The sequence below is a fragment of the Lepisosteus oculatus genome, chromosome 25, assembly GCF_040954835.1.
Source record: "Lepisosteus oculatus isolate fLepOcu1 chromosome 25, fLepOcu1.hap2, whole genome shotgun sequence".
Classification (NCBI taxonomy): domain Eukaryota; kingdom Metazoa; phylum Chordata; class Actinopteri; order Semionotiformes; family Lepisosteidae; genus Lepisosteus; species Lepisosteus oculatus.
This window is the reverse complement of record NC_090720.1, coordinates 12,057,895-12,084,830: the sequence shown is the minus strand read 5'-3', so window position 1 is coordinate 12,084,830 and position 26,936 is coordinate 12,057,895. Positions and strand designations below refer to the sequence as shown.

At 39.9% G+C, this 26,936-nt stretch overlaps 1 protein-coding gene across 1 annotated transcript; it reads right to left on the bottom strand.

The window, feature by feature from the left end:
* Positions 1-12,235: 12,235 nt before the first annotated feature.
* On the bottom strand, positions 12,236-18,667 carry LOC138225080 (uncharacterized). Its single transcript, XM_069183922.1, has 5 exons — positions 18,558-18,667; positions 16,373-16,452; positions 14,956-15,808; positions 13,358-13,538; positions 12,236-12,918 (listed from the first exon to the last, which is right to left on the bottom strand). The coding sequence occupies exons 2-5, from the start codon at positions 16,413-16,415 to the stop codon at positions 12,715-12,717; spliced, it is 1,281 nt and encodes a 426-aa protein (XP_069040023.1). The 5' UTR covers positions 16,416-16,452; positions 18,558-18,667; the 3' UTR covers positions 12,236-12,714.
* Between the last annotated feature and the right edge of the window lie 8,269 nt (positions 18,668-26,936).

Below are 26,936 nucleotides of genomic sequence, written 5' to 3'. Positions count from 1 at the left end.
ACACTCTTTACACAACATACAGGGAGAGGGTTGTCTCCCAGCACTGTGATAAATCTGAGCAACTCTATTCTGGTCTCTCCAGTGTCTATACTGACCTAAACTACTAATGCCCTCATTACAATCATAATTCCTTACATTAATATAGTGTAAGAGAATCGGGAAAGTATTGTCCTGATCCGTGGGATTCACGTTGCGGGTTTGGTATTCTGTAAGAACGATGTAATTTACGAACCCTGTGCGGGTCTCCAGGTGAGGTAGCTGAGGTATCCAAATCAGGGGAGGAGGGAGAGTGGTCAGTTATTCCAGGCAGGGTCAAGACCAGGTAGGAGGCAAGAGGAGAGGCAAACAAATCCGATAGGGGCGAGGCAAGAGTGAGAAATCCAAAATCAAAACCAAAGAGGCGACGTTGAGGGAGTCCAGAGCAGGTAGAAAAAGGTACTGAGGAGGAAAGGGCGAGGTGAGCTCAGGAGGTGGAAGAGATCCTACTACCAAGCAATGTAACTGGGTGAACTGATTGTTGAAAAAGTGAAGGAAGGGGTGTGTAAGGGAAATTGGATAATGAGGGCTTGATTGAGACCAGCTGCAGCCGTATCATATAGTGCTTTTCATTCTAGAAAAACTCAAAGTGCTTTGAAGGGTAAGTGCTTAAGTCGGAACCTTTTTTAAGAAAGCCCGTTTGGACCAAACCAGACAGGAATTTAGCTAGGGCACAGGCAACACCCCCCTCTCATACTTTTTGGAAAGATATAAAGTATAATTCCATTTTTTTTTTAATTAAGGCGACATGGAGCTTGTTACATAAAGTGATGCCACTGCCACAGCAGAGTTCAATTTCGCAGGCTGTGGCTTCTCAAGAGAAGAACCGCTAGAGTAGAGTATTGGATCCTGAGCAGAGTTAGATCGGTGAGAAAATTTCCAGATGGCGAGAAACACAAAGCCAGAAGTGTAGTGCAGACATTGTGGTCGAAAAGAGAGCAGAAACCCAAAAGCCCAGGTAGCCGATACAGTAGATGAGAGCAATAAGCCAGAAGTGAAGTCCTTAAACCGCAGTGTAAAAGGAACGAGTTCCCGAAAACCAGGAAAGCCTAATCCAAGACAAAACATAAGGAATGAGTAGAGCTCAACAGGAATTTAAACCCAATACTGAGCGCTGGGGTCACTGCAGACAGCCCTAAAGTATGCTGGGGTTTGGAGGTGTGGTGGTGGACAGGTATGGTGAGTGGGTATCTGATTGGATGTGGTCTATACCTTCTTAAAGGGACTGCCGGTTGGTTGCATGAAGTCCGAGATCAGGCCTATCAGGTCCTTAACTGAGTCCCAGCTGGGGACTACACGAGCCCCTTCTTCCATAATCCCCTCAGCAAAGGTGGTCTCAGGCACCAACTGTTCTCCACGGCTCTCTGTCTCGGCAGTCGATCCCTTCTGCTGTTTGCATTTCTCTATAGAGCTCTTTCTTGTAGTTCATTCTTGTTGTGTTCCATGTTGCAAAATTAGAACATTTATGACTTAGACACATCTTTTTTAAAGTTAAAAATTAATTCAAAAACTTGATTCCCAGACTGAAGACTTTAAAAGGAAAGAACAGTTACAGTAAATTGGAGTTTATGTATAGCATACTGTATAATATGATGAAATCTGCTGAGCCTTTGTGCTGCTCTTTAGTGGCATTCCGGCTTTGAAAATCATCTACTTTGGATTCAGCCTATGGGCCGAATTTCACGTGCTGTCCCCTGCTGGCTGCACACACTTTGCTCCCTGATTCCTGCCTGCTCTTGGTTTATTTTTGAAAATGGGCTATGGCTTACACTACCTGAAGCAGCAGAACATTACACATACTTAGTCTCCTACACAGCTTGGTCTTCCTCATCTTGTCAGCAGTGGAACCACCAGCCTTCCTTAGACAGGAGATCGATGGTTTAAAGGCTGATCTGTTGGTGTGGACCTGTGTGATGGAGAGAGTTGGTAGTGGATGTTTGATTGCTAAGCTAATAAGTAGACACACACTCCAACACTTCTTTCAATTATTCCACCAGGTCATCCTGAGAGGTGTCTTTTCCTTTAAGCAAACATTCAGTTTCTGATTAACCCACAGAAGTTGTAAATGCTATTTTACGATGGTGTCAGATTAGGAGTTTCGCTCACCTTGTGTTCTGAAAAGCTGCTTTGAAACTTTGTGTTGGAAGATAGCCACCAGCGCTCAAGCTTGACAGCTGTTGTCTCTCAAAGACAAGTACAGTACTTCCTGTAGAGAAGCACTGCTCCCCTGTGGTCCTGCCTCGGGGCCATCACATAGGAGCGGCAATCTTAAAGGCCATCGGTTTCTCAGAACTGTGCTGCTGACTGATCTTCTCTGTTTTATGCAGCTTATTTTAAGCACATCCCAGGCCCTCAGGCAAAGTTGCTCAATCTGAAGTGTGATGATATGTAAATTTCTTTTACATGAACCAATTTTTTTATATTTTACTATGCAGAAAAACGTATAATTTGCGAAAAACCTTCCAGTCTTAAATAAATGAATAACACTGCACACACCCCTGTGCGCATGTCCTTGTAAAGACCTGTAATTCCCTGTTTTGCTGACAACTCTCTTTACACAACATACAGGAAGAGGGTGGTCTCCCAGCACTGTGATACATCTGATCAACTCTATTCTGCTGTCTCCAGTGTCTCTACTGACCTAAACTACTAATGCCCTCAATTACAATCATAATTCCTTACATTTATATAGTGTAAGAGAATGGAAAAAGGATCGTCCTGATCCGCGGGATTCATGTAGCAGGTTGAGTATTCTTTAAGAACGATGTAATTTACGAACCCTGTTCGGGTCTCCAGGCGAGGTAGCTGAAGTATCCAAGTCAGGCGAGGAGGGAGAGTGGTCAGTTATCCCAGGCAGGGTCAAGACCAGGTAGGAGGCAAGAAGAGAGGCAAACAAATCTGATAGGGGTGAGGCAAAAGTGAGAAATCCAAAATTAAAACCAAAGAGGCGACGTTGAGGGAGTCCAGACCAGGTAGAAAAGGGTACTGAGGAGGAAAGGGCGAGGTGAGCTCAGGAGGTAGAAGAGATCCTAATACCAAGCAATGTAACTGGGTGAACTGATTGTTGAAATAGTGAAGGAAGGGGTGTGTAAGAGAAATTGGATAATGAGTCCAGCTGCAGCCATAACATATAGTGCTTTTCATTCTGGAAGAACTCAAAGCGCTTTAAAGGGTAAGTGCTTAAGTTGGAACCTTTTTTAAGTAATCCCGTTTGGACCAAACCAGAGTGGAGTTTAGCTAGGGCACAGGCAACACCCCCCTCTCATACTTTTTTGAAAGATATCAAGTAAAATTCCATTTTTTGGGGGGAAAATTAAGGCAACATTGACCTCATTACATAACCTGATGCCCCTACTGTATCTAGCTATAAGATTATGAAGACATAAATATTTCTCAATAAAACAGTTTGCATTTTCCAGATATAAACATACAGGTAAAAACAAATTTAATATATTTGTAAAATAAAATTAAATGAATGCCATAAAGAATTTTGTTTTTCATACAAGGTGCTCAGGAGAAAAAAAAACAGACATACTGTATCATCACACTTCAGATTGTTCCTTACAAAGCAAAGGTGATCACCATCTTTGGATATGAGACGGTTGTTACTGGAAGATGGCTTGGAGCTTCAGTGTCCAGAGTGGGAATAAAGGAAGAAATCCTTGACCTCAAAAAGTAGCCATAGATCTGGCAAAGACCTGTATGAAGCATATTATTCAATTAATGGGCAAATACTAGCAGTTGTGAAGTTGTATTTGTTCATCATTATCTGCTGTTGTGCGATCTAAGAATACAAATACCATATACAGTGCTGTCCGTAAATATTTGGACAGTGACACAATTGTTGTTTTGGCTCTGTACACCAGCACATTGGATTTGAAATGACTGAGGTTAAAGTGCAGAATGTAAGCTTTAATTGGAGGGTATTTACATCCCTATTGGGTGAACCATATAGGAATCACAGCCCTTTTAGACATAGTCCTCCCATTTTAGGGGACCAGAAGTAATTAGACAATTGGCTGCCCAGTTGTTTCTTGGCCATCTGTGTGTTGCATTATGAGTTCATGCACAAGAGAGCTAACAAAAGGTCTAGAGTTGATTCTAGATGTGGCATTTGCATCTGGAGTCTGTTGCTGTCCTCTCTAAACACGAGGACCGAAGAAGTGTTTTTGCCATTAAAGTAGGCCATCAGGAGGCTGAAAAATCAGACATAGCCAACACATTAGGTGGGTCAATTAACTGTTTGGTACATTTATAGAAGCAAAAATGCACTCATAATCTTAGCAATAGCAAGTGACCTGGAAGACCACAGTAGTGGATGAGTGAAGAATACTTTCAATTGTGTAGAAAAGCCCCTTTTTGACTGTTGAACAGGTTGGCAACACTCCAGGATGAAGGTATACTGTAGGTGTGTTTAAGACTACCATAAAGAAAAGAATACACCAGCATAATGGCAGAGGGTTCACTACATGATGCAAACCGCTGGTAGGATTGACAAGTTTATGGTTTGCTTAAAAAACACATAAGAAGCCTTTAGTGTTCTGGGACAAAGCTTTATGGACAGATGAGACAAAGATTAACCTGTACCAGAGTGATGGAAAGAAAAAAGTGTGGGGAAAAAATGGAACTGCTCATGATCCAAAGCATACCACCTCATCTGTGGAACATGGTGGAGGTAGTTTCATAGCTTGGGCATATTTGGATGCCAGTGGAACTGGCTCACTTGTCTTTATCAATGTGACTGCAGATGGCAGCAGCAGGATGAATACTGAAGTGTTCAGAAGCAGCTAATCTGCTCAGATCCAATCAAATGTTTCAAAACTCATTGCAGCAGGACAATCTCTCTCATCCTAGCGTTAATCCCGCATCAGCAGGGTCCGCTTGTCGGCACGCCCGTCTCCATTTGGTGGTTTGAACCAAATCTTTGAACTGACGTTGCCAGTAAATGCCACCCAGAGTACTCCAACTGGCTTGTCGCTCCGCCTGCCGTCAGTGGGGGGGAGGAGAACAAAGTAATGTAGCCAATTCATAGAGGAGGATTATTAGGAGGCATGGAAAATCTGGCCAGGACACTGGGGTTACACCCCTTCTCTTTTCAAGAAACACCCTGGGATTTTTAATGGCCACAGAGAGTCAAGACCTCGGTTTTACATCTCATCAGAAACACGGCGCTTGTTTACAGTATAGTGTCCCCGTCACTATACTGGGGCATTAGGACCCACATGGACCGCTGGCCTATGGCCTCACTAACACCTCTTCCAGCAGCAACCTTAGTTTTTCCCAGGAGGTCTACCATCCAGGTACTGACCAGGATCACACCTGCTTAGCTTCAGTGGGCTGCCAGTTGTGAGTTGCAGGGTGACATGGCTGCTGGCTCTCATTGCAGCAGGACAACGACCCCAAGCATACTGCTAAAGCAACCATGGAGTTTTTCAGGCCATAAAGTGGAATGTTATTGACTGGCCAAGTCAATCATCCAACCTGAATCCCATTGAGCATGCATGTCACTTACTGAAGACAAGACTGAAAGGAAAAAGCCCCCAAAACAATCAGGAAATGGGGAGAAATGTGTATAAAAAGAGCTATGAATCCTATATGGTTCACCCAATAGATATGTAAATACCCTCCAATTTAAGCTGACATTCTGCACTTTAAACTTGTTGCCATTGTTTCATTTTAAATCCAATGTGCTGGTGTACAACTAAAATTGTCACTGTCCAAATAATGTATTTACAGACTGCACTATAAGCGTTTGGAGAGTAATCCAGTTGAACCTCTTGAAACTTTTTACTTCTTAAAGCCATGATTCCTGCTGGAAAGGACCTGGAGAAACATCAGTTTCAGAATTGGCTGTGGAAAAACTGAAACTACTCTCTCAGAGCAGTGAATCCATACTTTAAAAAATCAGCACCCACATGCCTGAACAACTACCGTCCTATTGCACTCACCCCCATCATAATGAAGTGCTTTGAAAATCTGCTTATTCCACACATTAAAGCCAGCATTCCAAAAACACTTAATCCTCTCCAGTTTGCATATCGCACAAACCGCTCCACGGAGGATGCAATCTCTATAGCTTTACACACCACACTAACCCACCTGGATAAAAGGAACACCCATACAAGAATGCTGTTCATTGACTTTAGCTCAGGATTTAACACCATCATACCCATAAAACTTTCTACCAAACTCAGGACTCTAGGTTTAGATACTACCCTCTGTAGCAGGATCCTAGACTTCCTCACCAGCAGACCCCAGACTGTCAGGATTGGCAACCTCACCTCCAACACGCTCACCCTGAACACTGAAGGCTACAGTATGTGCTCAGCCCACTGCTTTACTCCCTGTTCACCCACAACTACTGCCAAGTTCAGCACAAACAACATCATCAAGTATGCTGACGATACCACAGTCATGGGCCTGATCACTGACAACCATGAGACTGCCTACAGGGAGGAGATAAAACACCTATGTGCCAGACCAACAACCTATGTCTCAACATCAGCAAAGCCAAAGAGCTGATCTTTCACTTCAGGAGACAAGGAAAAGTCCACTCCCCCATCTATATCAAAGGGTCTGCGGTGGAGATGGTGAATAACTTCAAATTCCTAGGTGTTCACATCTCTAGGGACCTCACATGGGCACTCAACACCTCCAGTCTCATCAAGAAGGCACAACAGCGGCTGTACTTCCTGAGAAGGCTGAAGAAAATACGCCTGCATCCACAGATCCTCACCAACTTCTACAGATGTACGGTGGAGAGCATACTGACCAGCTGCATCACAGTCTGGTATGGCAGCTGCACCGCATCTGGCAGAAGGATCCAGACGCTCCAGTCACACACAACTAGACTCCAAAATAACTTCTTCCCCAGAGCCTTCAAACTGGTGACTCCCCCACTCCCTCCCATCATACTATGATCTCTCCTAACTTCTTCCTGTACCCACAATGACTGTACTCCAACACCACTACATACACGACAACTGAATGTAAGCCGAAATTGTACTTAAAACTGTACTAGATGTAATATTTATTAATCACCATATTATTTTTGTACTGTTCCACGAATGACTTTTGCACTGTATTTGTCCTGTTGTATTCCTTTCTCTGTTTGCTTATTTGCAGAGTTTGATTACACTTTCATTTAGTTACACTGTTATTGTGTTACAGTCTATTGTCCTGTCTTCTGTTCTATTTATATACTGCACCTGAGTGACTAATGAGAAACACTTTTCACTATACTATGCAGCCGCGTAAGTATAATGTCAAACAGAGCTGAATTTAATTGAATTCCATGTTTTTTAACATTGTACCCCCATCTGTCAGCAGATGTGCAGTACTATGTAGCAACATAATTAAAGTCAAGGGGAGTTAATCTTCAAAACTGGGGCTGTTTGTTTGGGTTTATCTAGAATTATTCACCCGTCTCTAAAAATTCAAAACATAGACATAGTCAGTTTGGAGGGACCTCTGTGTTCTCTCATGTCGTACTTTGCCTGTGGTTGAGTTACAGCCTGTGAGGTCCTATTGTCAAGCCAATAGATAGTCTTAGAACCTCATGCATCACTTTCTAATTTTAGGCTAATGGTACTAATTTTCATACTGTATTACAGTAATCCATGAGAGTTGGAATCCTTTGCAGATTACACTACAGTCAAAAGTTAAATTACAGTGGTTTTTGCTGGTAATTTTGCTTTTATACCAACCTCACCCCACCATAACAGGAGTCTAATAAGTTACTGCTGGAAATGGTAAACTAGACAAGGCAGGAGTCAGACATGTGCTGTACTGTGACACAGGACAGTGTGAGCAGGCAGCACAGTGTGTATTAAACAGGGGAAAGCAGCCAAAACAATTTCCAGGATGTAATCCAAAAAACAGTTGTATTTTTTTTTTAATTCATTAAATTTATCCTCAATCCTAAAATTAGGATGTGTAAAAAAGGATGTTCATTATTTCACCCATGTACTGCACATTGATCCTTTAATTGGTTAGTAATGCTTTAATTTGAATCATACTGTATATTAAACAGTTCATACAATTTTTTTTTAAATTAAGACACTCTGATTAAACCTACAGGCAAAGCTCCTTTTGACAGAATAGTCACAATTTGCACATAAAAACACACACAAGTGCTTTCACAGGCCCAATGGTGGTATTCCCTGATCCTGCAGTTCTGTGTCAAAGTTACTGGTACATCAGACATTTTTAATTAGAGCATTTCAGACTTTGAATACAGTGTTTTCCCAGGCTGGAGGTTTGATACCTCAAGAGGAGGAAGAGAGCCTCTATGTATTCGCTCAAATTAGCGTTCTTCACTCCTGAAAACTAGGGCGAGTGGAGAGAGGTTCAAGAAAAATTATAGGACATTTCTCTAAAGGTTTTCAGAAATGTGAAAATGATCTGAAGTTGCGTGAGAATGTAATATAAGGTTCTTAATTAGAAACTCTGGTGGTGCTGATAGTAATCCTGGTATCCGACCTGAAATATAACCATGGAACTGTTTATCACAAGGGACACTTTATGCAAAGCTGATTCATTTGGTGGTGCTTTTGGAATAGATGCATCTATTTAACACCCTCCATTTATTGCTTTTAACATGAGCCTATAATACTTTACTGCTGGAGATGGTAAAGCAGTGCTAGATAAGGCAGGAGTCAGACATGTGCTGTACTGTGGCACAGGACAGTGTGAGCAGGCAGCACAGTGTGTGTGTGAAACAGCGGAAAGCAGCCAAAACACTGTTCAGGCTGCAATTCAACCATGGACAAAAATATATCATGAGAAAACAGAGAAGAGTTACTTCATCTGCCTAAGTTTGCCTAAGTTTTGACTCTTTAGACACGGGACAATAATTCTAGATAAACCCGGACAGTTACAATTCTGAAGATCAACTCCTCTTGACTTCAGTGTTGCTACATGGCACAGTTTGAAATGCTCAGTTTACGAATGTGAGCTGTATATAAATATATACGTGTGGACAAGTCAGTGCGCGGACTGTGTACTGAGAGTCTCATTCCACATCACAGGTCTCCACAAACCCGGTGAGCCAGTGACTATGACACAGGATTGCGGTCCGTAGCGCCCTTGAGCTTGTGATTCTGTAATGCATATTGTATATTGTTAAAGAGAGCTTTACTGTTTTTCCAAATTTACAAAATACTAAATGTTTAATAGAAGTCCCAAATTACATTGCTAACAAATTAAAGGGGCGCTTTGTAATACGTGTGTATGTAATGATATTTTTTTAATATTACCCAATAAATATATAACCCACAGATAGATCATTTTTCTAAGTTTGAAGTACAGATTAATCTTCCCCTTGACACCGTTATTCTGATACATCACACAGACGGATTTTGTCAGAAGCAACTGTTAAAGTAGTGCGGGTTCAGGAAGCAGCAAACGCAGGGCGATCACTGGGGTAAAAAAGCGTTGAGGCTTTAAATGCAGAACAAAATGATCAGAATTAGTCATACGTACTGTAGGCAAGATCTTAAAACACAACAGTGAGGTGAAGGCAGTTAGAGTGCAAGCAAGTGTACCGAAACAGTACACAGTGAATTCCTTCCTAATTTACAAGTCCCGTTACTGTTAAAGGGGTGTGTACAGTTATAAAATCCATTTTCCGAGATTTTCATTTGCAACAACTTTTCAAAATGTTTGTCTTTCACTTGGGGTTGTGTGTAACAATATCGAAATGAACGTGAAATACATTCTGATTGAATGTGTCTTGTTTGCAATTTCGCAAAATGTTTAAGTTGGAATCGGTGTTTAGACTTTCTATAAGCATATAGAGTTTCTATAAACTGGGCAGTACAACAGCGAGCAATTATCTGCAGTTTGAAATGATGTGTACAATATGTGTTGTGTATGTCCATGTAAAATGATGCATGTATTTTGCCAAATGTCTATTTTAAAAACCACTACAGGTAGTGGCTAGACTCCTTTTACTAATGTTGGAATAACACAACAAAACTTAACTAAATAAAAAGAATGGGACATTGTGCAATTTGTGGGGTGGTATAATGAACATTGTTTCTTACATATCTTACTGAAATATAAAACTGCAAGCTGTTTTATGCACTCCGGGACTTTATAATGAAATACTATGGCAAAGCAAAGAGTCAGGAAAGCATCAAAATTGATATGATTTGGAAGGTGAAAATGTACGGAACTAACTTCAAGCCATCTCATTTTACAGGAACAATTTTTAAACTCGAATCTGAATACAAAATGTATGTTACACAGCCATCTTGGTCTACATTATAATAAGTGTAAAGTGACTTATTAGATACAATGCTTGTATGCCTAAAAATCTCAGGAGGGGGACCCTTGTAAAATTCACCACTTTTTATCACATCTTAGAGGCTGCCTCCTGGATGGAAGAAGAGGGATACATTCATTGAAAGATCAATGGGTTGCATCACAGAAAAGCTTTCTATTATAGGTAGTAGGTTACCCATATATACAACCAGGAAACATTCATACCCTTGAACCATGAAAGCCACCCATTTGCAGCACTGAAATAAAGCAGGGAGGAATTTAAGCAACGCAGTTCACAAAGGACTGAGAGGGAGTTGCCCTCTCTCTCATGAGATAGTATATCTAGATTATAGTGCACAACCAAGCAATGTGGTTAAAAATGAAGCACTTCTGAGTAAGCGTGAAGTATTGCCTTCTCTTTCATAGAGAGAAAGCATATCACTATATCAGGCTTAGAGGAGTGGCATGCATAGTTTGTGCCTTCTCCATGCCCCTGATCCAATGTACCAAAGAAGGAAACCCCAGAGGCATTTGTTCAATAAAACAGTAGATCTCCCTGTAGAGGACAGGATCTAAGTTCTTCAGTGGTTTCTAATAATGTGGAAACCATAAATTCATCGAAGGAACAGAGGAAAAAGAAAAACTGGCAGCTACAGAGAGAAGAGGAAAGTAGGAGCAGAGAGAAGAGAAGAGAATGAGAAGACAGAGAGGAAGACAGAAGACTAAAGCTCCTTGTTCTAATCAGATTTTATGACCAGATTCAAGTTCAGTTTTTGAACTTTGTTAAGAGAACTTGCCATTCTACTGCTTTTAGGAAACTTGGATTTCCTATATAGAGAATCCCTGGGTTACAAACACAATCTACTGGTTAGTGAATGGATTTTATAGAAAAGGGAGGTTCCCATTCATTTCATAGCATCCTGATTTCTAAGAGATTGTGATGGCCATCATCCTTCCTCTACAGGGCGCTCCTACGTTTTCCAATGTGTTGCCAGTTGTATTTGTCCCAGCTGTATCTTATCCTGTTTTCCCTACTGAAGCCCGGCGTCTCCATAGTTCTGGGCTCAGCTTTGGAAGACGGATGCCCGGAAGCCTGCCTACCACCGGGCACAGGAGTGGCCCGAGAGCACAGGATTCACCACGGTGTCCTGACCTTCTGAGCCTGGGGCTCGGAGCGCCTTGTCCTGTCAATGTTTTAACTATCTGTATTCCTCGTTCCCTATTCCCTGTGTCTGTCTTGGATGGATATCCCGGCACCTGGACCTTGGACTGCACCCTGATTTCCCCTACTTGACTTCCTTTCGGACTCGTGCGCCTGCACTCCCCCCTGCACCAGATCACTGCCGTCACCACCCCCTGTGTTTCCACCCACCCTGATCCTGCTGTGTCCTACCTGATGTCCTACTCCAGTCACTTCCGGATTATACCGTCTCGCATAGAGTCTTTAACTACATTTCACGGTATTTCCCGTGACAGAGATTTAACTATTAGGTCGAGTAATGAAAGTTAAGATAACTTTGCCCACTTGGCTCAGGGTTAACCTCCTGACATAGGAGGAGGAGGCTAGAGTCCTTCTGGGAGGCCATGCAGAGAGAACACTGACCAAGGGGTAGCTGCAGAGGTGGAGATGGGGTGGAAGAGGGTGCGAAAGACAAATGTAAGGGACAGAGGGAGATAATGTACAGTATCTATGATGGTTGAGTGAGAAAGTGATGTCCTGATTAATTACAAATTACAGACAGCTGAGCTTTCATCATAAACTCCTTTAAAAAAGTTGAATTCACGTTTTAGCCTTCAAGAACCAGGGCTTGGTTTATTAAATGCCAATCTTTAGAAAGAGGTAACCCAGAAAGCTAAGTGCACTCAGGCTCTGTAGGACCGGAATTGGACACTGGTAGTCAACAAGACAAAAGAGAGACAAGCAGAAAACATACACCCTTCAAATATTTTATTGACGCACTTCTCATTTTAAATTATTTAGTATTACAAAAATACTAAATATGTTCCAGGCACCAAAATGATTATTGAAATGAAATTTAATATTATCATAATTTAATGAAATTATTGCATCATCATTTTATAATTATTACAAAAATTAAGGAAAAAACCCAAGTACCGTATAGTGAAGATGATTAAATGCAATAGCTCTGAACAATCCAACACAAATGGCTTGGCATACAATTAGTTCTAATTATCATATCAAATTGTAGTTTAAAAGAGAAATTTATTCAAACAAATTCCTTGATCAGAGAGAAATTAAGCAAAGTAGTATACTTATGCTGTTTAAGGAAATACCCCTTTTACTAGATAACAGCAAAAGCTAAATAGCTTTGAATGTTAAATTACTGGCATTTTCATATATATATACTCTGTAAGGTAAAGTATCTGCATGCATGTAACTACTAAACTGTTTTAGTTAACAATAGGCTCTTCCTTTATTGCCACTTTCGAAACTGAAGCTCCAGTCCATGTCCCAGTGATAGTGGTCTGGTGTCCGAAGACAGTGAGCACCTTCGCTGTGTAAGGAACATCAATGATCCCCTTCTGGACTACAGCCTTGAATCTCACAGCCTCCCCAGGGGGCACTGTAGCATTCAAGCTGGATGTATTAACAATCTGCAATGAAAGAAGCAAAAGCCATTGGCTGGGGTCTCTGCTTTCAGAAAACAGTGGACAAATACAGCATTCAAAACCAGTAAGCTAAAGCAGTTCACTGGTTATGGCAATAAAAAAAACAAAGGAAGAGGTAAAGGTTTATTCCACGCTGAAAGGGAAAGAAAAGAGACAGTGTTTCATCTGTAGAGCCTTTTTCAGATGTGCTTGAACTTAATAAAAAAACAAGGCAATTTAAGGAGTTAAGTTGTAGTTAAAATGTGCATAACAACAGTGTTCTAGTATCAAAGTCACCATGTTAGTCAAGTGCCCTGTTTTCTTCTTCCATTCCACATATACAAAACAGCGATGTCTTGCTCAATTTCTTTGAGTAACAGCCCAGGGGGCTTAAAGGCACCATTCATCTTCAATAGCTTAATCCACTACTGGGAACATACTGTACCTCTTTCCTTTCTGTCTCTGTAAAACTCCAGTTGTGAGTAGTACTGGCATTAATAGAGACTGTGGTTTCATTCGCAGCCAACAATGGGATTCCAGCTTGAAAGGTTGTTGATGCTCCAACTGCCAGAGTAAATTCATGAGAATGGGTGAAAGAGCTTTCCAAGGAAATAGTTTCAGAAAACCTGAAAAAAAAAATCACATTCTATTTTAGAACTTCTTGTTTCAAAGCTGCAGACTGTATCAACCTGGCTGCACCACACTGGGAGAAGGAGGACTTGTGCAAGTACTTGCCTGACAAACCAGCCGGGTGAATTTCATGAACTTCAGAGATAGTGAAGATGGCAAGACAGGGTTTTTTCATGTTGTTACTGCTTGCTCAAATTGTGGCTGACTAAAGCCTACCCAAACCTGCTGACACTCTCCAGGTGTGGAACCTCCCAGACACAGACAGCTGATGGTGCATCTGCAATTTCCCTCACGGGATCAATAAAGTATCTATCTATCTAAGTAAAGCCATTGACCATGAGAAGAACATGCAAAATCCTCACGGAGGAGGACTGGACTAGAGTCAAACTCAGGATTCAACAGTTTCGAAGTAGTTTCTTTGCAAGTTTTTGGCTGTTCTTTTGCAATGTTAGTAATTTTTGTATCTTCTGCTGGTGTTCCTTCATCTTTTCTGTCACATATTCTAATTCTCCTCAAGCCCGAAAATACCCTCATGACATCATCATTAAATTCAGCATATATAGAGTGGACAGGAAGGTAAGTTGGTAGTTTTTCAAATGTATTGCAGTACATTGATGATGATGAAGATAATAATTACAAGTAACAAGGACTCCCCTCCACTACCATCAATGAGTAGCTCTGCCAGAGTGCACCAATACACTCATCACACAGCAGCTCTCAATGGGGAGGAGAACAGAGAGTTGAAGCCAATTCATAGATGGAGATTACTGGGAGACCATGATTGTTAAATTCCAATCTAAAATTTGTCCAGGACACCATGGTAACACCCCTACACTTTTTGAGAATCACCCTGTTATTTGTAATGACCACAGAGAGTCAGGGCATCGGTTTTATGTCTCATCCGTCTCACATTATAATGTCCCCGTCACTATACTGGGGCATTAGGACCCACCCAGACTGCAGGGTGGGCACCCCCCACTGGTCCCACTAACACCTCTTCCTGCAGCATTCTTAGCTTTCTCTGGAGGTCTCCCATACAGGCTCACACCTGCCAGTTGTGTTGCAGTGTGGTGATTCTTCTTAACCACTTCTATAACATTTTTAAAATTGTTTAAAGTCAAATTGAGAGTCAAGTGATTTACTGACAGGTTATAGTTGAACATATATGTAGAAATGAATCTAAAGGTAGATTTTTCATTTAATAATATCTCAAAATAAATTTTCAGACATCATTAAATTCAAATTTTGTTACCCTTAAACATCTTTGTGTTAAATTTGCCAAATGATTACCAGCAGTCCTACAATTTAAGTTTTAGATCTATTGGCAGTGTATTTTGTGTGTAATTTTTGTAAATATTGTGTATTTTGTGATATACAGAAAAATGAAAATACAACTTAGAATGCAGCACTTACTGGAAAGTTGCAGTGTAAGGAACAGAGCCGGTAGAGTTGTCACAGTCATGTTGCCCAACTATCAGAGGCTCTTTTGAAAGAATCTTTGCATCTTTAACAGAAAAATCCAAACTTAAAATTTGACTTATGGTTTTATCTTGCGTGAGGGCAAGGATTGGGAATTGATTGTAGCCAGATCCAAGATTCTGTGCTCTTCCAATCCAGTTATCACTGGCAATCCTGGGTGGTGGGGCAGTGTAGATCTTCCCTCCATTCTTGGAGACACACCACAGATTGCCATCAGGAGAGAAGGCCATGAAATGGGTAAGTTCTGTCCAGCCTCCAGTTCCAATAATCTCACTGTTTTTACTCCAGATGTAGTTCATATCATTCGGAGGGCTTCCTTTAAGCAGATTCCCTTCTGTGGTCACAGTGTACAGGATACCCGCAGGGTCAAAGAACAGAGAAGGGAAGCACCATCCTCCAGTTCCTATCTTCGTAGCAACCCTGTACATCCAGGACACGTACTCATTCTCAGGAGGGGGACCCCTGTAAAGTTCACCACTCTTCATGACAACATAGAGTGTGCCGTTTGGATGGAAGAAGAGGGAATGAACTTGATCCCACCCAGACCTTCCTACACACCGAGCTTTCTGCTTCAGCCAGTTCTCATCTGGATTCGCTGGAGGAGACCCAGAATACAGCTGTGCATTACAGACTGCAAACATTGTTCCTTGAGGGCTGAAGGCGACGTGAGAGATGCCTTGCAGATTTCCCACATATTTCGAATATTCACTGAAGTTGTCATTGTAATTATTTGGGGGCAGTCCAATCTTGATACTCCCTGATCTTTCCATGGCAAACAGCACCATACCTTTCCCAAAAAAAAAAATATAATCAAATAGTGAACAAAATAACCAATTTCACCAACTTCAAATATCCTAATCTTTAAAAGACCATTATATAATAGTAATACATTTAATATAAAATCTAACTAATGAAAACAAAGCAATAAGAAAAAAGGACAGATTGTAATGGTTTATTAGGATTTGGTGTCCTCCCAAAGTGGGAAAATAATTAATCAAAAAATTCAGTGAGAAACTTGAAATTGTTTTACATACAGTATTTATTATTCTAAGTGAACTGTTTAGAATCTAAATATTATCTGGCTGTAGAGCTCTTTCAGTTTTTTTCTTTTACATGACATGTTAAAAAATTCTGGAGCTTTGAAACCTTCAATCTTGACATTATAGAGTAATTCGTGTAGATCAATTTCAAGATTAATTTCTGAGTCATTGATATCGGAGTCTCAGCCTTTGAGCTCACTGTCATGGGAGCTGATGGTGCCCTGAGTGCCCATTTTATCCCTTCAGACAGCTCCTGTAGATTTGCAAATACAGTTTATCTGTGAAACAATGTCAGTTCTCTACATACTCACACATATTGTCTGCTGCTCCTGAAGTCTTAACCTGGTCAGACATGGTCTCTTTCTGAAGATGAGGTCAACTTTCTGTCTGTCTGCAAAACAGAATTCCATACACAAAATAACATTATTTTTCACATAACTTACAAGTAGGTACTTACTACTTAGAAGTTTCCTAATATTCTAATAATGCATGTTACATCTACAGTACCACAAATATACAGTATGTCAAACTACCAACTGCATACTGTGTTAATTTTCCCCTTGAGACTTTTATTCTGATACATCAAGCGGGTTGTGTCAGAGGCAATTAATAATGAATTTCTTAATTTTTGTTTGTTATGCTAGTGTGGATTGAAGCTATATTTGTAGGAAGAAATGAGCAAAATTAATCATATATAGATAAGTTCTTAAGACAGCAGTGAGGTGAAGACAAGTACACTGTGAGAAACTATACATAAACAATACACAGTTCACTCCTTCCTAATTTACAACTGCTATAGTATTACCAAGGGGTGTATCCACTTATAAAAAAATCTTTTCTAGATTTTCAATTATAATTACTTTTCTGTTTGAGCATTTACATTGCACTTGGAGGTTGTAACTTACAATATGTAAATGAACATTAAATACATTTTAATTAAATGTGTCTTGATTTCAAGCTATTAGGTCACAAAATGTCTTAGTTTGGAAACATTGTGTAACTGTATGTAAAATTCCTATTAGCACTGTATGTGTTGTGTACTGTATGTCCATATAATGTGACTTGATTATCAAACATGGCTTTGCCTGTATGTTTTTTCCAGATATCTATTTTAATAACCACAAAAGACAATGTTCAGAATCCAACATTTTTTAGATTTTCACATAATCTGTTGCAGGACTACATTACTCTCTGGAATTGCCAGGTGGCACAGTGAATCTATCTTAATGTGGCTTTTGCACAAATCCTATTTTAATCATAACAAGTAAATGTTTATTAACCCATTAGTGCTTTCCTGCACTAATCATACTGTACAGTAACACTAACTGACATTTTTCATTTTTTAATTAAATGCAGTAACAGAATTATTCGTAATGAAATATAAATTAATAGTAATTAGAGAACAGACAATTTATTGTTAGAATTGTACATAGTGACTTTATATACTAATTGAAACAATAAGAAAATATATCTTATTTAAAACAAAAAAGAGGTTTTAAGTGATTTGAATGACTTTCAAAGAATGACTTACAGTACAGTATGTCACTCTAATTGACTAGTGTTACTTTTTCCATTTTCTACAAAAGGTTCAATGAAGCTACAAGCTTTTCATTATCCATTACAGCAATAAGACACCAAGTGTTCATGGAAAACATTATAACTTTATATTATTTTATAATGATAATAAACATTAGGTAGTTCAAACGAGCATGCCAGAATGTTTCCAAAATAACCATAGCAAGTGACAAAGTTAAAGATTCTGATGCAGAAAACGTTTATGAAAAAGATGGAATACTGCTTAAAGTTTTATAAAGCAAATTAATAATTAAATATACAGCATATTATCCACCCATCCATTTTCTAACTGTCACGGAATCTGGGGTATAGCTGTGGAGAGAGACCGGCAAGAAAGGAGGACCCTATGTGTAGCGGCAGGAACAGAGCAAATAAGGGGGTTTGCTCCGGGCTCAAGGTATCGGGCGAAGTCGGAACGAGACATAAGACCTCAGGTAGCGGATGTGGGGCGACGTGGTGAGGCGAGCCTCTCTACAACCAATCCCAATACCGAGCGAGAGGAAAGTGAGACCCGGAAATATATAGCCCCAGACAACAAGACAAACCAGAAGAGCAAGTAAAGCACAGAGAAACAAGGAACAGGACAGATACATGTACAGTTATGTGATTATTATTTAGTCAAGCAAGATGCAGTAGGACCATACATAGGATTGGTAACAGTAATGTACAACGCTTGCCCTTGGGAATATTATGGTGTACAGCAGTATCAGACATTTACTAAAGTAAATGTACTGTGGGATAGTAATGATTCCCAGAAACATTGCCATGGTATTTTCTTGATATTCTTATGATATAGTATAGTAAAACATTCTGAAGGCAAATCACATCACTTACGGTGGTTATACAATTGTAAATTGGAGAAAATACTGTAAAACACTGTAATGATGACCTGTAACACATCAGCTATGAAATGAAACTTACCTTGGTTACACTCTGAAGAAAGCAGCTTTTGAATCACACTTGGTCCAGCAGGTACTGTATGAGTATCAAGGTAACGATTTCTTCAGTGCTTCCTCTCTGACTGTAAATGCCTGTCCTCAGCTTCATATTTATACATACAGTATAAAACTAAAAACACCTTAAAACGTTTTGGATTGGATATTATCCTTCAACACTCCCCTTTCACATGCAGATATCAGTTTTTTCTTGAAAACACATCAAAGACACATTTGCAGACAGAACAAGTTCTGTATGTACAGTATATCGAAACTGTTTGCATTTTTTAATATTCCTGCTTTTATGTAACTGAAATTCATTTGTTTCCCCAAAATTTGATTTCCAAATTAAAACAGAAGTATTTCTTGAACTGCAGCAAAGATTGCGAAATGACTTATGTGACTGCAGTTTCAGTCCAGTGTCTTCATAAAAGACACAGTGTGGCGAAACAACATGTTCAAAATGTTTTTAATATGTAACATAAAAAATTGAATAAAAACTAAACCAAATCATACCCAACATGAATGACAAATGTATTATCTTAAGACAAATGCAAACAGTAAATTCCTCCCTTAATTTAAACATATCCATTAATACCATTTGTCAAAGAGTTCACAAGGAAACATATGTATGATACAGAGTCTAATTTAATAGAACTATTTCTTTTGTCACAATCAGGAACTATAATTCAAAATGGTAGGGTCCCTTTGTAATTAAAGGGTTAAGTGTATAATCCATACATCTATTTTCTAACTTTTTGTATAATACTATTTATATAATATTCAATTTAGAAGATTCATTTATATAATAATCAGTTTATTTGTTTTGAACATTTCCCTTCATTTGAGTACAGCAGGATTTTTGTGATGACATACAGTACTTGGTTTCCCAATGAGGCTGTTGGTGCTTGGTACAGAGGACATATGGGGGACGGGGGCCAGTATATCAATTATCAAGATCTTTTCTCCAGAATATTTTTGAATGGCAATCCCAATGGGGCTGATAATAGTAAATGGGAAAAGGAAGTGAATCAAAGAGGCATGCCATGACCTTGTCAACTTCAACACTAGGTACAGCGTCTATGGTCTTGCTGTTGGAGGTCACAGATTGCAAATATTACAGCTGAAAGGCCATAAAGTAAACAGTGAGTTGATCTGGAGCCAAGGAGATGGAGTAATTCAGAGGCTAGTTTGGGAATCTCAATCAGAGTGGAGAGATAAACCAACTGACATTTGGATGGACGAGACTCAGAATGAGTAGGAAAAGGGTACACAACACGAGTTGGCTTCACCGCAGAAGCTTCAGATATGAAGGAAGTGGAAAGCAGAAGATGAAATGATTTGAAAATGACCATGAAGATCTCTAGAGTGGCTTGGTTTGAAGAAGACTAGGTGCTTGGGTATAATGGAGGGATATCACGTGGGTGTAACTGTAGGGTTTGTGCGGTGGTGGTTAAACACTCTGCCTGTACGGACGGGAACTGCATGGAGACAGATATTCCTGTAAAGGTTTATTGCTGAACAATAACATTTACACCTGCCGCTTTCTCGTTCTTTCTCTTCTTGATAGTCCCTCTTTTCCCATCACACTCTCCCCGAAAGCAATCAGAAAAAAACAGAAAGTCACATTAACGGAAACTTATCCACAAACTGCAACAGAGAGCTCCACACAACTCAAAAACATTTCAAACTGCTCAACCAAATAAAACAACAATTGCAGGACGTAAGCTTACAAGAGGGGAGATAAAAGCATCAGAGACAGTCTGAGTATCTTCTCAAAGTGCGTTACAAGAAAAGCAAAAGAAAGCAAAAAGACATCTAGAAGATAATAATTCAGGTGGGTAGCTGCATCAGCATGTGTAGGCTGCAAAGGAACAAGTAATAGGTTTATTCTTCAATAAGCTTAGTTCGTGGTTGTTTGTGTTATTCATCCAGGTGGATGCTGCACATTGGTGGTGGTGGAGGGAAGTCCCCATTACCTGTAAAGTGCTTTGAGTGGAGTGTCCAGAAAAGCGCTATATAAGTGTAAGCAATTATTATTATTATTATTATTATTATTATTATTATTATTATTATTCCTAGTGAAATGGAGTTTATAGCAGATGTTTGAGACAGTTGTCAAAAACCAAGTTCAATAAGAATCATCTGTCAGTAATTCATAATAAATTCTTGACGTCATTTAATCATAATATACAGTATGCTATACATAAACTCCCATTTACTGTAACAAATCTTTCTTTTTAAAGTCTTCAGTCTGGGCATCAAGTTTTTGAATTAATTTTAAAGTTTAAAAAAAAGATGTGTCTAAGTCATAGATTTTCTAAATTTGCAATATGGGACACAACAAGAATGGTCTGATTGCATTTGTTAGGCACTGTATTTTTTTAGGTAAGCAATCTTTTTTAAACAAGGTACTCAGAAGAAAACCTGAATTATCTGAGTAACTAAGATTGAGTACTGTAACTTTTTCCAGGGGGCTGGATTGATCTTTAAAAGGTAAATTACTACATAAAACAGATCAGGTGGCAGCAAAAATGAGTAACTTACACACTCCTTCGTGGATCATGGAGTATGGATCAACCAATGAATGTGATGCAGTATACTAGATTATCGGTCTATTTTTCCTCATGATAAAGACATTTGGATTTTCCCAGGTAGTATACACTTCCCTGTGTACCCCTAGAGGTTGGGAAATAGATGTTCTACACATGTGATGCTGCTGTACTTAAATTAATTCTGGACAAGGTATGAAGAAGAATTTCAGATTGAGTTTTTAATATCTTATAAATAAATCAATATGAAATATTTAACAATAAAAAAACAAATATGAAGGTTTCTGAGGCTCCAAGTGACAGATATCTTGGTTGCTAAACAATGGCACTTGGAATGTTCCGGACAGAAACAGAGGTCATGGAGGAGTAAGGGGGGGCTTGGGGAGGGAGCCTGTTTTTTTAGTTTATTTTCACTGAAGAACACCATTTCAAGTCACATAAACCTCACTGAATTTCTTTTACATAAACCAATTTTTTATATTTTACTATGCAGAACAACGTATAATTTGCGAAAAGCCTTCTAGTCTTAACTAAATGAATAACACTGCACACACTCCTGTGCGCTTCTCCTTGTAAAGACAACACTCTTTACACAACATACAGGGAGAGGGTGGTCTCCCAGCACTGTGATAAAGCTGAGCAACTCTATTCTGCTGTCTCCAGTGTCTATATTGACCTAAACTACTAATGCCCTCAATTACAATCATAATTCCTTACATTTATATAGTGTAAGAGAATGGAAAAAGGATCGTCCTGATCCGTGGGATTCATGTAGCAGGTTGGGTATTCTGTAAGAACGATGTAATTTACGAACCCTGTGCGGGTCTCTAGGCGAGGTAGCTGAAGTATCCAAGGCAGGCGAGGAGGGAGAGTGGTCAGTTATCCCAGGCAGGGTCAAGACCAGGTAGGAGGCAAGAGGAGAGGCAAACAAATCTGATAGGGGTGAGGCAAAAGTGAGAAATCCAAAATTAAAACCAAAGAGGCGACGTTGAGGGAGTCCAGAGCAGGTAGAAAAGGGTACTGAGGAGGAAAGGGCGAGGTGAGCTCAGGAGGTAGAAGAGATCCTAATACCAAGCAATGTAACTGGGTGAACTGATTGTTGAAATAGTGAAGGAAGGGGTGTGTAAGAGAAATTGGATAATGAGTCCAGCTGCAGCCATAACATATAGTGCTTTTCATTCTGGAAGAACTCAAAGCGCTTTAAAGGGTAAGCGTTTAAGTTGGAACCTTTTTTAAGTAATCCCGTTTGGACCAAACCAGAGTGGAGTTTAGCTAGGGCACAGGCAACACCCCCCTCTCATACTTTTTTGAAAGATATCAAGTATAATTCCATTTTTGGGGGGGAAAATTAAGGCAACATTGACCTCATTACATAACGTGATGCCCCTACTGTATCTAGCTATAAGATTATGAAGACATAAATATTTCTCAATAAAACAGTTTGCGTTTTCCAGATATAAACATACAGGTAAAAACAAATTTAATATATTTGTAAAATAAAATTAAATGAATGCCATAAAGATATCACGTGGGTGTAACTGTAGGGTTGTGCGGTGGTGGTTAAACACTCTGCCTGTACGGACGGGAACTGCATGGAGACAGATATTCCTGTAAAGGTTTATTGCTGAACAATAACATTTACACCTGCCGCGTTCTCGTTCTTTCTCTTCTTGATAGTCCCTCTTTTCCCATCACACTCTCCCCGAAAGCAATCAGAAAAAAACAGAAAGTCACATTAACAGAAACTTATCCACAAACTGCAACAGAGAGCTCCACACAACTCAAAAACATTTCAAACTGCTCAACCAAATAAAACAACAATTGCAGGACGTAAGCTTACAAGAGGGGAGATAAAAGCATCAGAGACAGTCTGAGTATCTTCTCAAAGGGCGTTACAAGAAAAGAAAAAGAAAGCAAAAAGAAATCTAGAAGATAATAATTCAGGTGGGTAGCTGCGTCAGCATGTGTAGGCTGCAAAGGAACAAGTAATAGGTTTATTCTTCAATAAGCTTAGTTCGTGGTTGTTTGTGTTATTCATCCAGGTGGATGCTGCACATTGGTGGTGGTGGAGGGAAGTCCCCATTACCTGTAAAGTGCTTTGAGTGGAGTGTCCAGAAAAGCGCTATATAAGTGTAAGCAATTATTATTATTATTACTATTATTATTATTATTCCTAGTGAAATGGAGTTTATAGCAGATGTTTGAGACAGTTGTCAAAAACCAAGTTCAATAAGAATCATCTGTCAGTAATTCATAATAAATTCTTGACGTCATTTAATCATAATATACAGTATGCTATACATAAAATCCCATTTACTGTAACAAATCTTTCTTTTTAAAGTCTTCAGTCTGGGCATCAAGGTTTTGAATTAATTTTAAAGTTTAAAAAAAAGATGTGTCTAAGTCATAGATTTTCTAAATTTGCAATATGGGACACAACAAGAATGGTCTGATTGCATTTGTTAGGCACTGTATTTTTTTAGGTAAACAATCTTTTTTAAACAAGGTACTCAGAAGAAAACCTGAATTATCTGAGTAACTAAGATTGAGTACTGTAACTTTTTCCAGGGGGATGGATTGGTCTTTAAAAGGTAAATTACTACATAAAACAGATCAGGTGGCAGCAAAAATGAGTAACTTACACACTCCTTCGTGGATCATGGAGTATGGATCAACCAATGAATGTGATGCAGTATACTAGATTATCAGTCTATTTTTCCTCATGATAAAGACATTTGGATTTTCCCAGGTAGTATACACTTCCCTGTGTACCCCTAGAGGTTGGGAAATAGATGTTCTACACATGTGATGCTGCTGTACTTAAATTAATTCTTGACAAGGTATGAAGAAGAATTTCAGATTGAGTTTTTAATATCTTATAAATAAATCAATATGAAATATTTAACAATAAAAAAAACAAATATGAAGGTTTCTGAGGCTCCAAGTGACAGATATCTTGGTTGCTAAACAATGGCACTTGGAATGTTCCGGACAGAAACAGAGGTCATGGAGGAGTAAGGGGGGGCTTGGGGAGGGAGCCTGTTTTTTTAGTTTATTTTCACTGAAGAACACCATTTCAAGTCACATAAACCTCACTGAATTTCTTTTACATAAACCATTTTTTTATATTTTACTATGCAGAACAACGTATAATTTGCGAAAAGCCTTCTAGTCTTAACTAAATGAATAACACTGCACACACTCCTGTGCGCGTCTCCTTGTAAAGACAACACTCTTTACACAACATACAGGGAGAGGGTGGTCTCCCAGCACTGTGATAAAGCTGAGCAACTCTATTCTGCTGTCTCCAGTGTCTCTACTGACCTAAACTACTAATGCCCTCAATTACAATCATAATTCCTTACATTTATATAGTGTAAGAGAATGGAAAAAGGATCGTCCTGATCCGTGGGATTCATGTAGCAGGTTGGGTATTCTGTAAGAACGATGTAATTTACGAACCCTGTGCGGGTCTCCAGGCGAGGTAGCTGAAGTATCCAAGGCAGGCGAGGAGGGAGAGTGGTCAGTTATCCCAGGCAGGGTCAAGACCAGGTAGGAGGCAAGAGGAGAGGCAAACAAATCTGATAGGGGTGAGGCAAAAGTGAGAAATCCAAAATTAAAACCAAAGAAGCGACGTTGAGGGAGTCCAGAGCAGGTAGAAAAGGGTACTGAGGAGGAAAGGGCGAGGTGAGCTCAGGAGGTAGAAGAGATCCTAATACCAAGCAATGTAACTGGGTGAACTGATTGTTGAAAAAGTGAAGGAAGGGGTGTGTAAGGGAAATTGGATAATGAGGGCTTGATTGAGACCAGCTGCAGCCGTATCATATAGTGCTTTTCATTCTAGAAGAACTCAAAGTGCTTTGAAGGGTAAGTGCTTAAGTCGGAACCTTTTTTAAGAAAGCCCGTTTGGACCAAACCAGACAGGAATTTAGCTAGGGCACAGGCAACACCCCCCTCTCATACTTTTTGGAAAGATATAAAGTATAATTCCATTTTTGTTTTAATTAAGGCGACATGGAGCTTGTTACATAAAGTGATGCCACTGCCACAGCAGAGTTCAATTTCGCAGGCTGTGGCTTCTCAAGAGAAGAACCGAAATAGTAGAGTATTGGATCCTGAGCAGAGTTAGATCGGTGAGAAAATTTCCAGATGGCGAGAAACACAAAGCCAGAAGTGTAGTGCAGACATTGTGGTCGAAAAGAGAGCAGAAACCCAAAAGCCCAGGTAGCCGATACAGTAGATGAGAGCAATAAGCCAGAAGTGAAGTCCTTAAACCGCAGTCTAAAAGGAACGAGTTCCGAAAACCAGGAAAGCCTAATCCAAGACAAAACATAAGGAATGAGTAGAGCTCAACAGGAATTTAAACCCAATACTGAGCGCTGGGGTTACTGCAGACAGCCCTAAAGTATGCTGGGGTTTGGAGGTGTGGTGGTGGACAGGTAAGGTGAGTGGTTATATGATTGGATGTGGTCTATACCTTCTTAAAGGGACTGCCGGTTGGTTGCATGAAGTCCGAGATCAGGCCTATCAGGTCCTTAACTGAGTCCCAGCTGGGGACTACACGAGCCCCTCCTTCCATAATCCACTCAGCAAAGGTGGTCTCAGGCACCAACTGTTCTCCACGGCTCTCTGTCTCGGCAGTCGATCCCTTCTGCTGTTTGCATTTCTCTATAGAGCTCTTTCTTGTAGTTCATTCTTGTTGTGTTCCATGTTGCAAAATTAGAACATTTATGACTTAGACACATCTTTTTTAAAGTTAAAAATTAATTCAAAAACTTGATTCCCAGACTGAAGACTTTAAAAGGAAAGAACAGTTACAGTAAATTGGAGTTTATGTATAGCATACTGTATAATATGATGAAATCTGCTGAGCCTTTGTGCTGCTCTTTAGTGGCATTCCGGCTTTGAAAATCATCTACTTTGGATTCAGCCTATGGGCCGAATTTCACGTGCTGTCCCCTGCTGGCTGCACACACTTTGCTCCCTGATTCCTGCCTGCTCTTGGTTTATTTTTGAAAATGGGCTATGGCTTACACTACCTGAAGCAGCAGAACATTACACATACTTAGTCTCCTACACAGCTTGGTCTTCCTCATCTTGTCAGCAGTGGAACCACCAGCCTTCCTTAGACAGGAGATCGATGGTTTAAAGGCTGATCTGTTGGTGTGGACCTGTGTGATGGAGAGAGTTGGTAGTGGATGTTTGATTGCTAAGCTAATAAGTAGACACACACTCCAACACTTCTTTCAATTATTCCACCAGGTCATCCTGAGAGGTGTCTTTTCCTTTAAGCAAACATTCAGTTTCTGATTAACCCACAGAAGTTGTAAGTGCTATTTTACGATGGTGTCAGATTAGGAGTTTCGCTCACCTTGTGCTCTGAAAAGCTGCTTTGAAACTTTGTGTTGGAAGATAGCCACCAGCGCTCAAGCTTGACAGCTGTTGTCTCTCAAAGACAAGTACAGTACTTCCTGTAGAGAAGCACTGCTCCCCTGTGGTCCTGCCTCGGGGCCATCACATAGGAGCGGCAATCTTAAAGGCCATCGGTTTCTCAGAACTGTGCTGCTGACTGATCTTCTCTGTTTTATGCAGCTTATTTTAAGCACATCCCAGGCCCTCAGGCAGAAGTTGCTCAATCTGAAGTGTGAAGATATGTAAATTTCTTTTACATGAACCAATTTGTTTATATTTTACTATGCAGAAAAACGTATAATTTGCGAAAAACCTTCCCGTCTTAAATAAATGAATAACACTGCACACACCCCTGTGCGCATGTCCTTGTAAAGACCTGTAATTCCCTATTTTGCTGACAA

Bases quoted from the DNA above. Each gene is read 5' to 3' on its own strand.
- LOC138225080 (XM_069183922.1), bottom strand. From the start codon at position 16,415: ATGTCTGACCAGGTTAAGACTTCAGGAGCAGCAGACAATATGT. The intron at 15,809-16,372 runs GTGAGTATGTAG...TTTTTGGGAAAG, and splicing joins AGGAGCAGCAGACAATATGT to GTATGGTGCTGTTTGCCATG. The intron at 13,539-14,955 runs GTAAGTGCTGCA...TTTTTTTTTCAG, and splicing joins CCTTACACTGCAACTTTCCA to GTTTTCTGAAACTATTTCCT.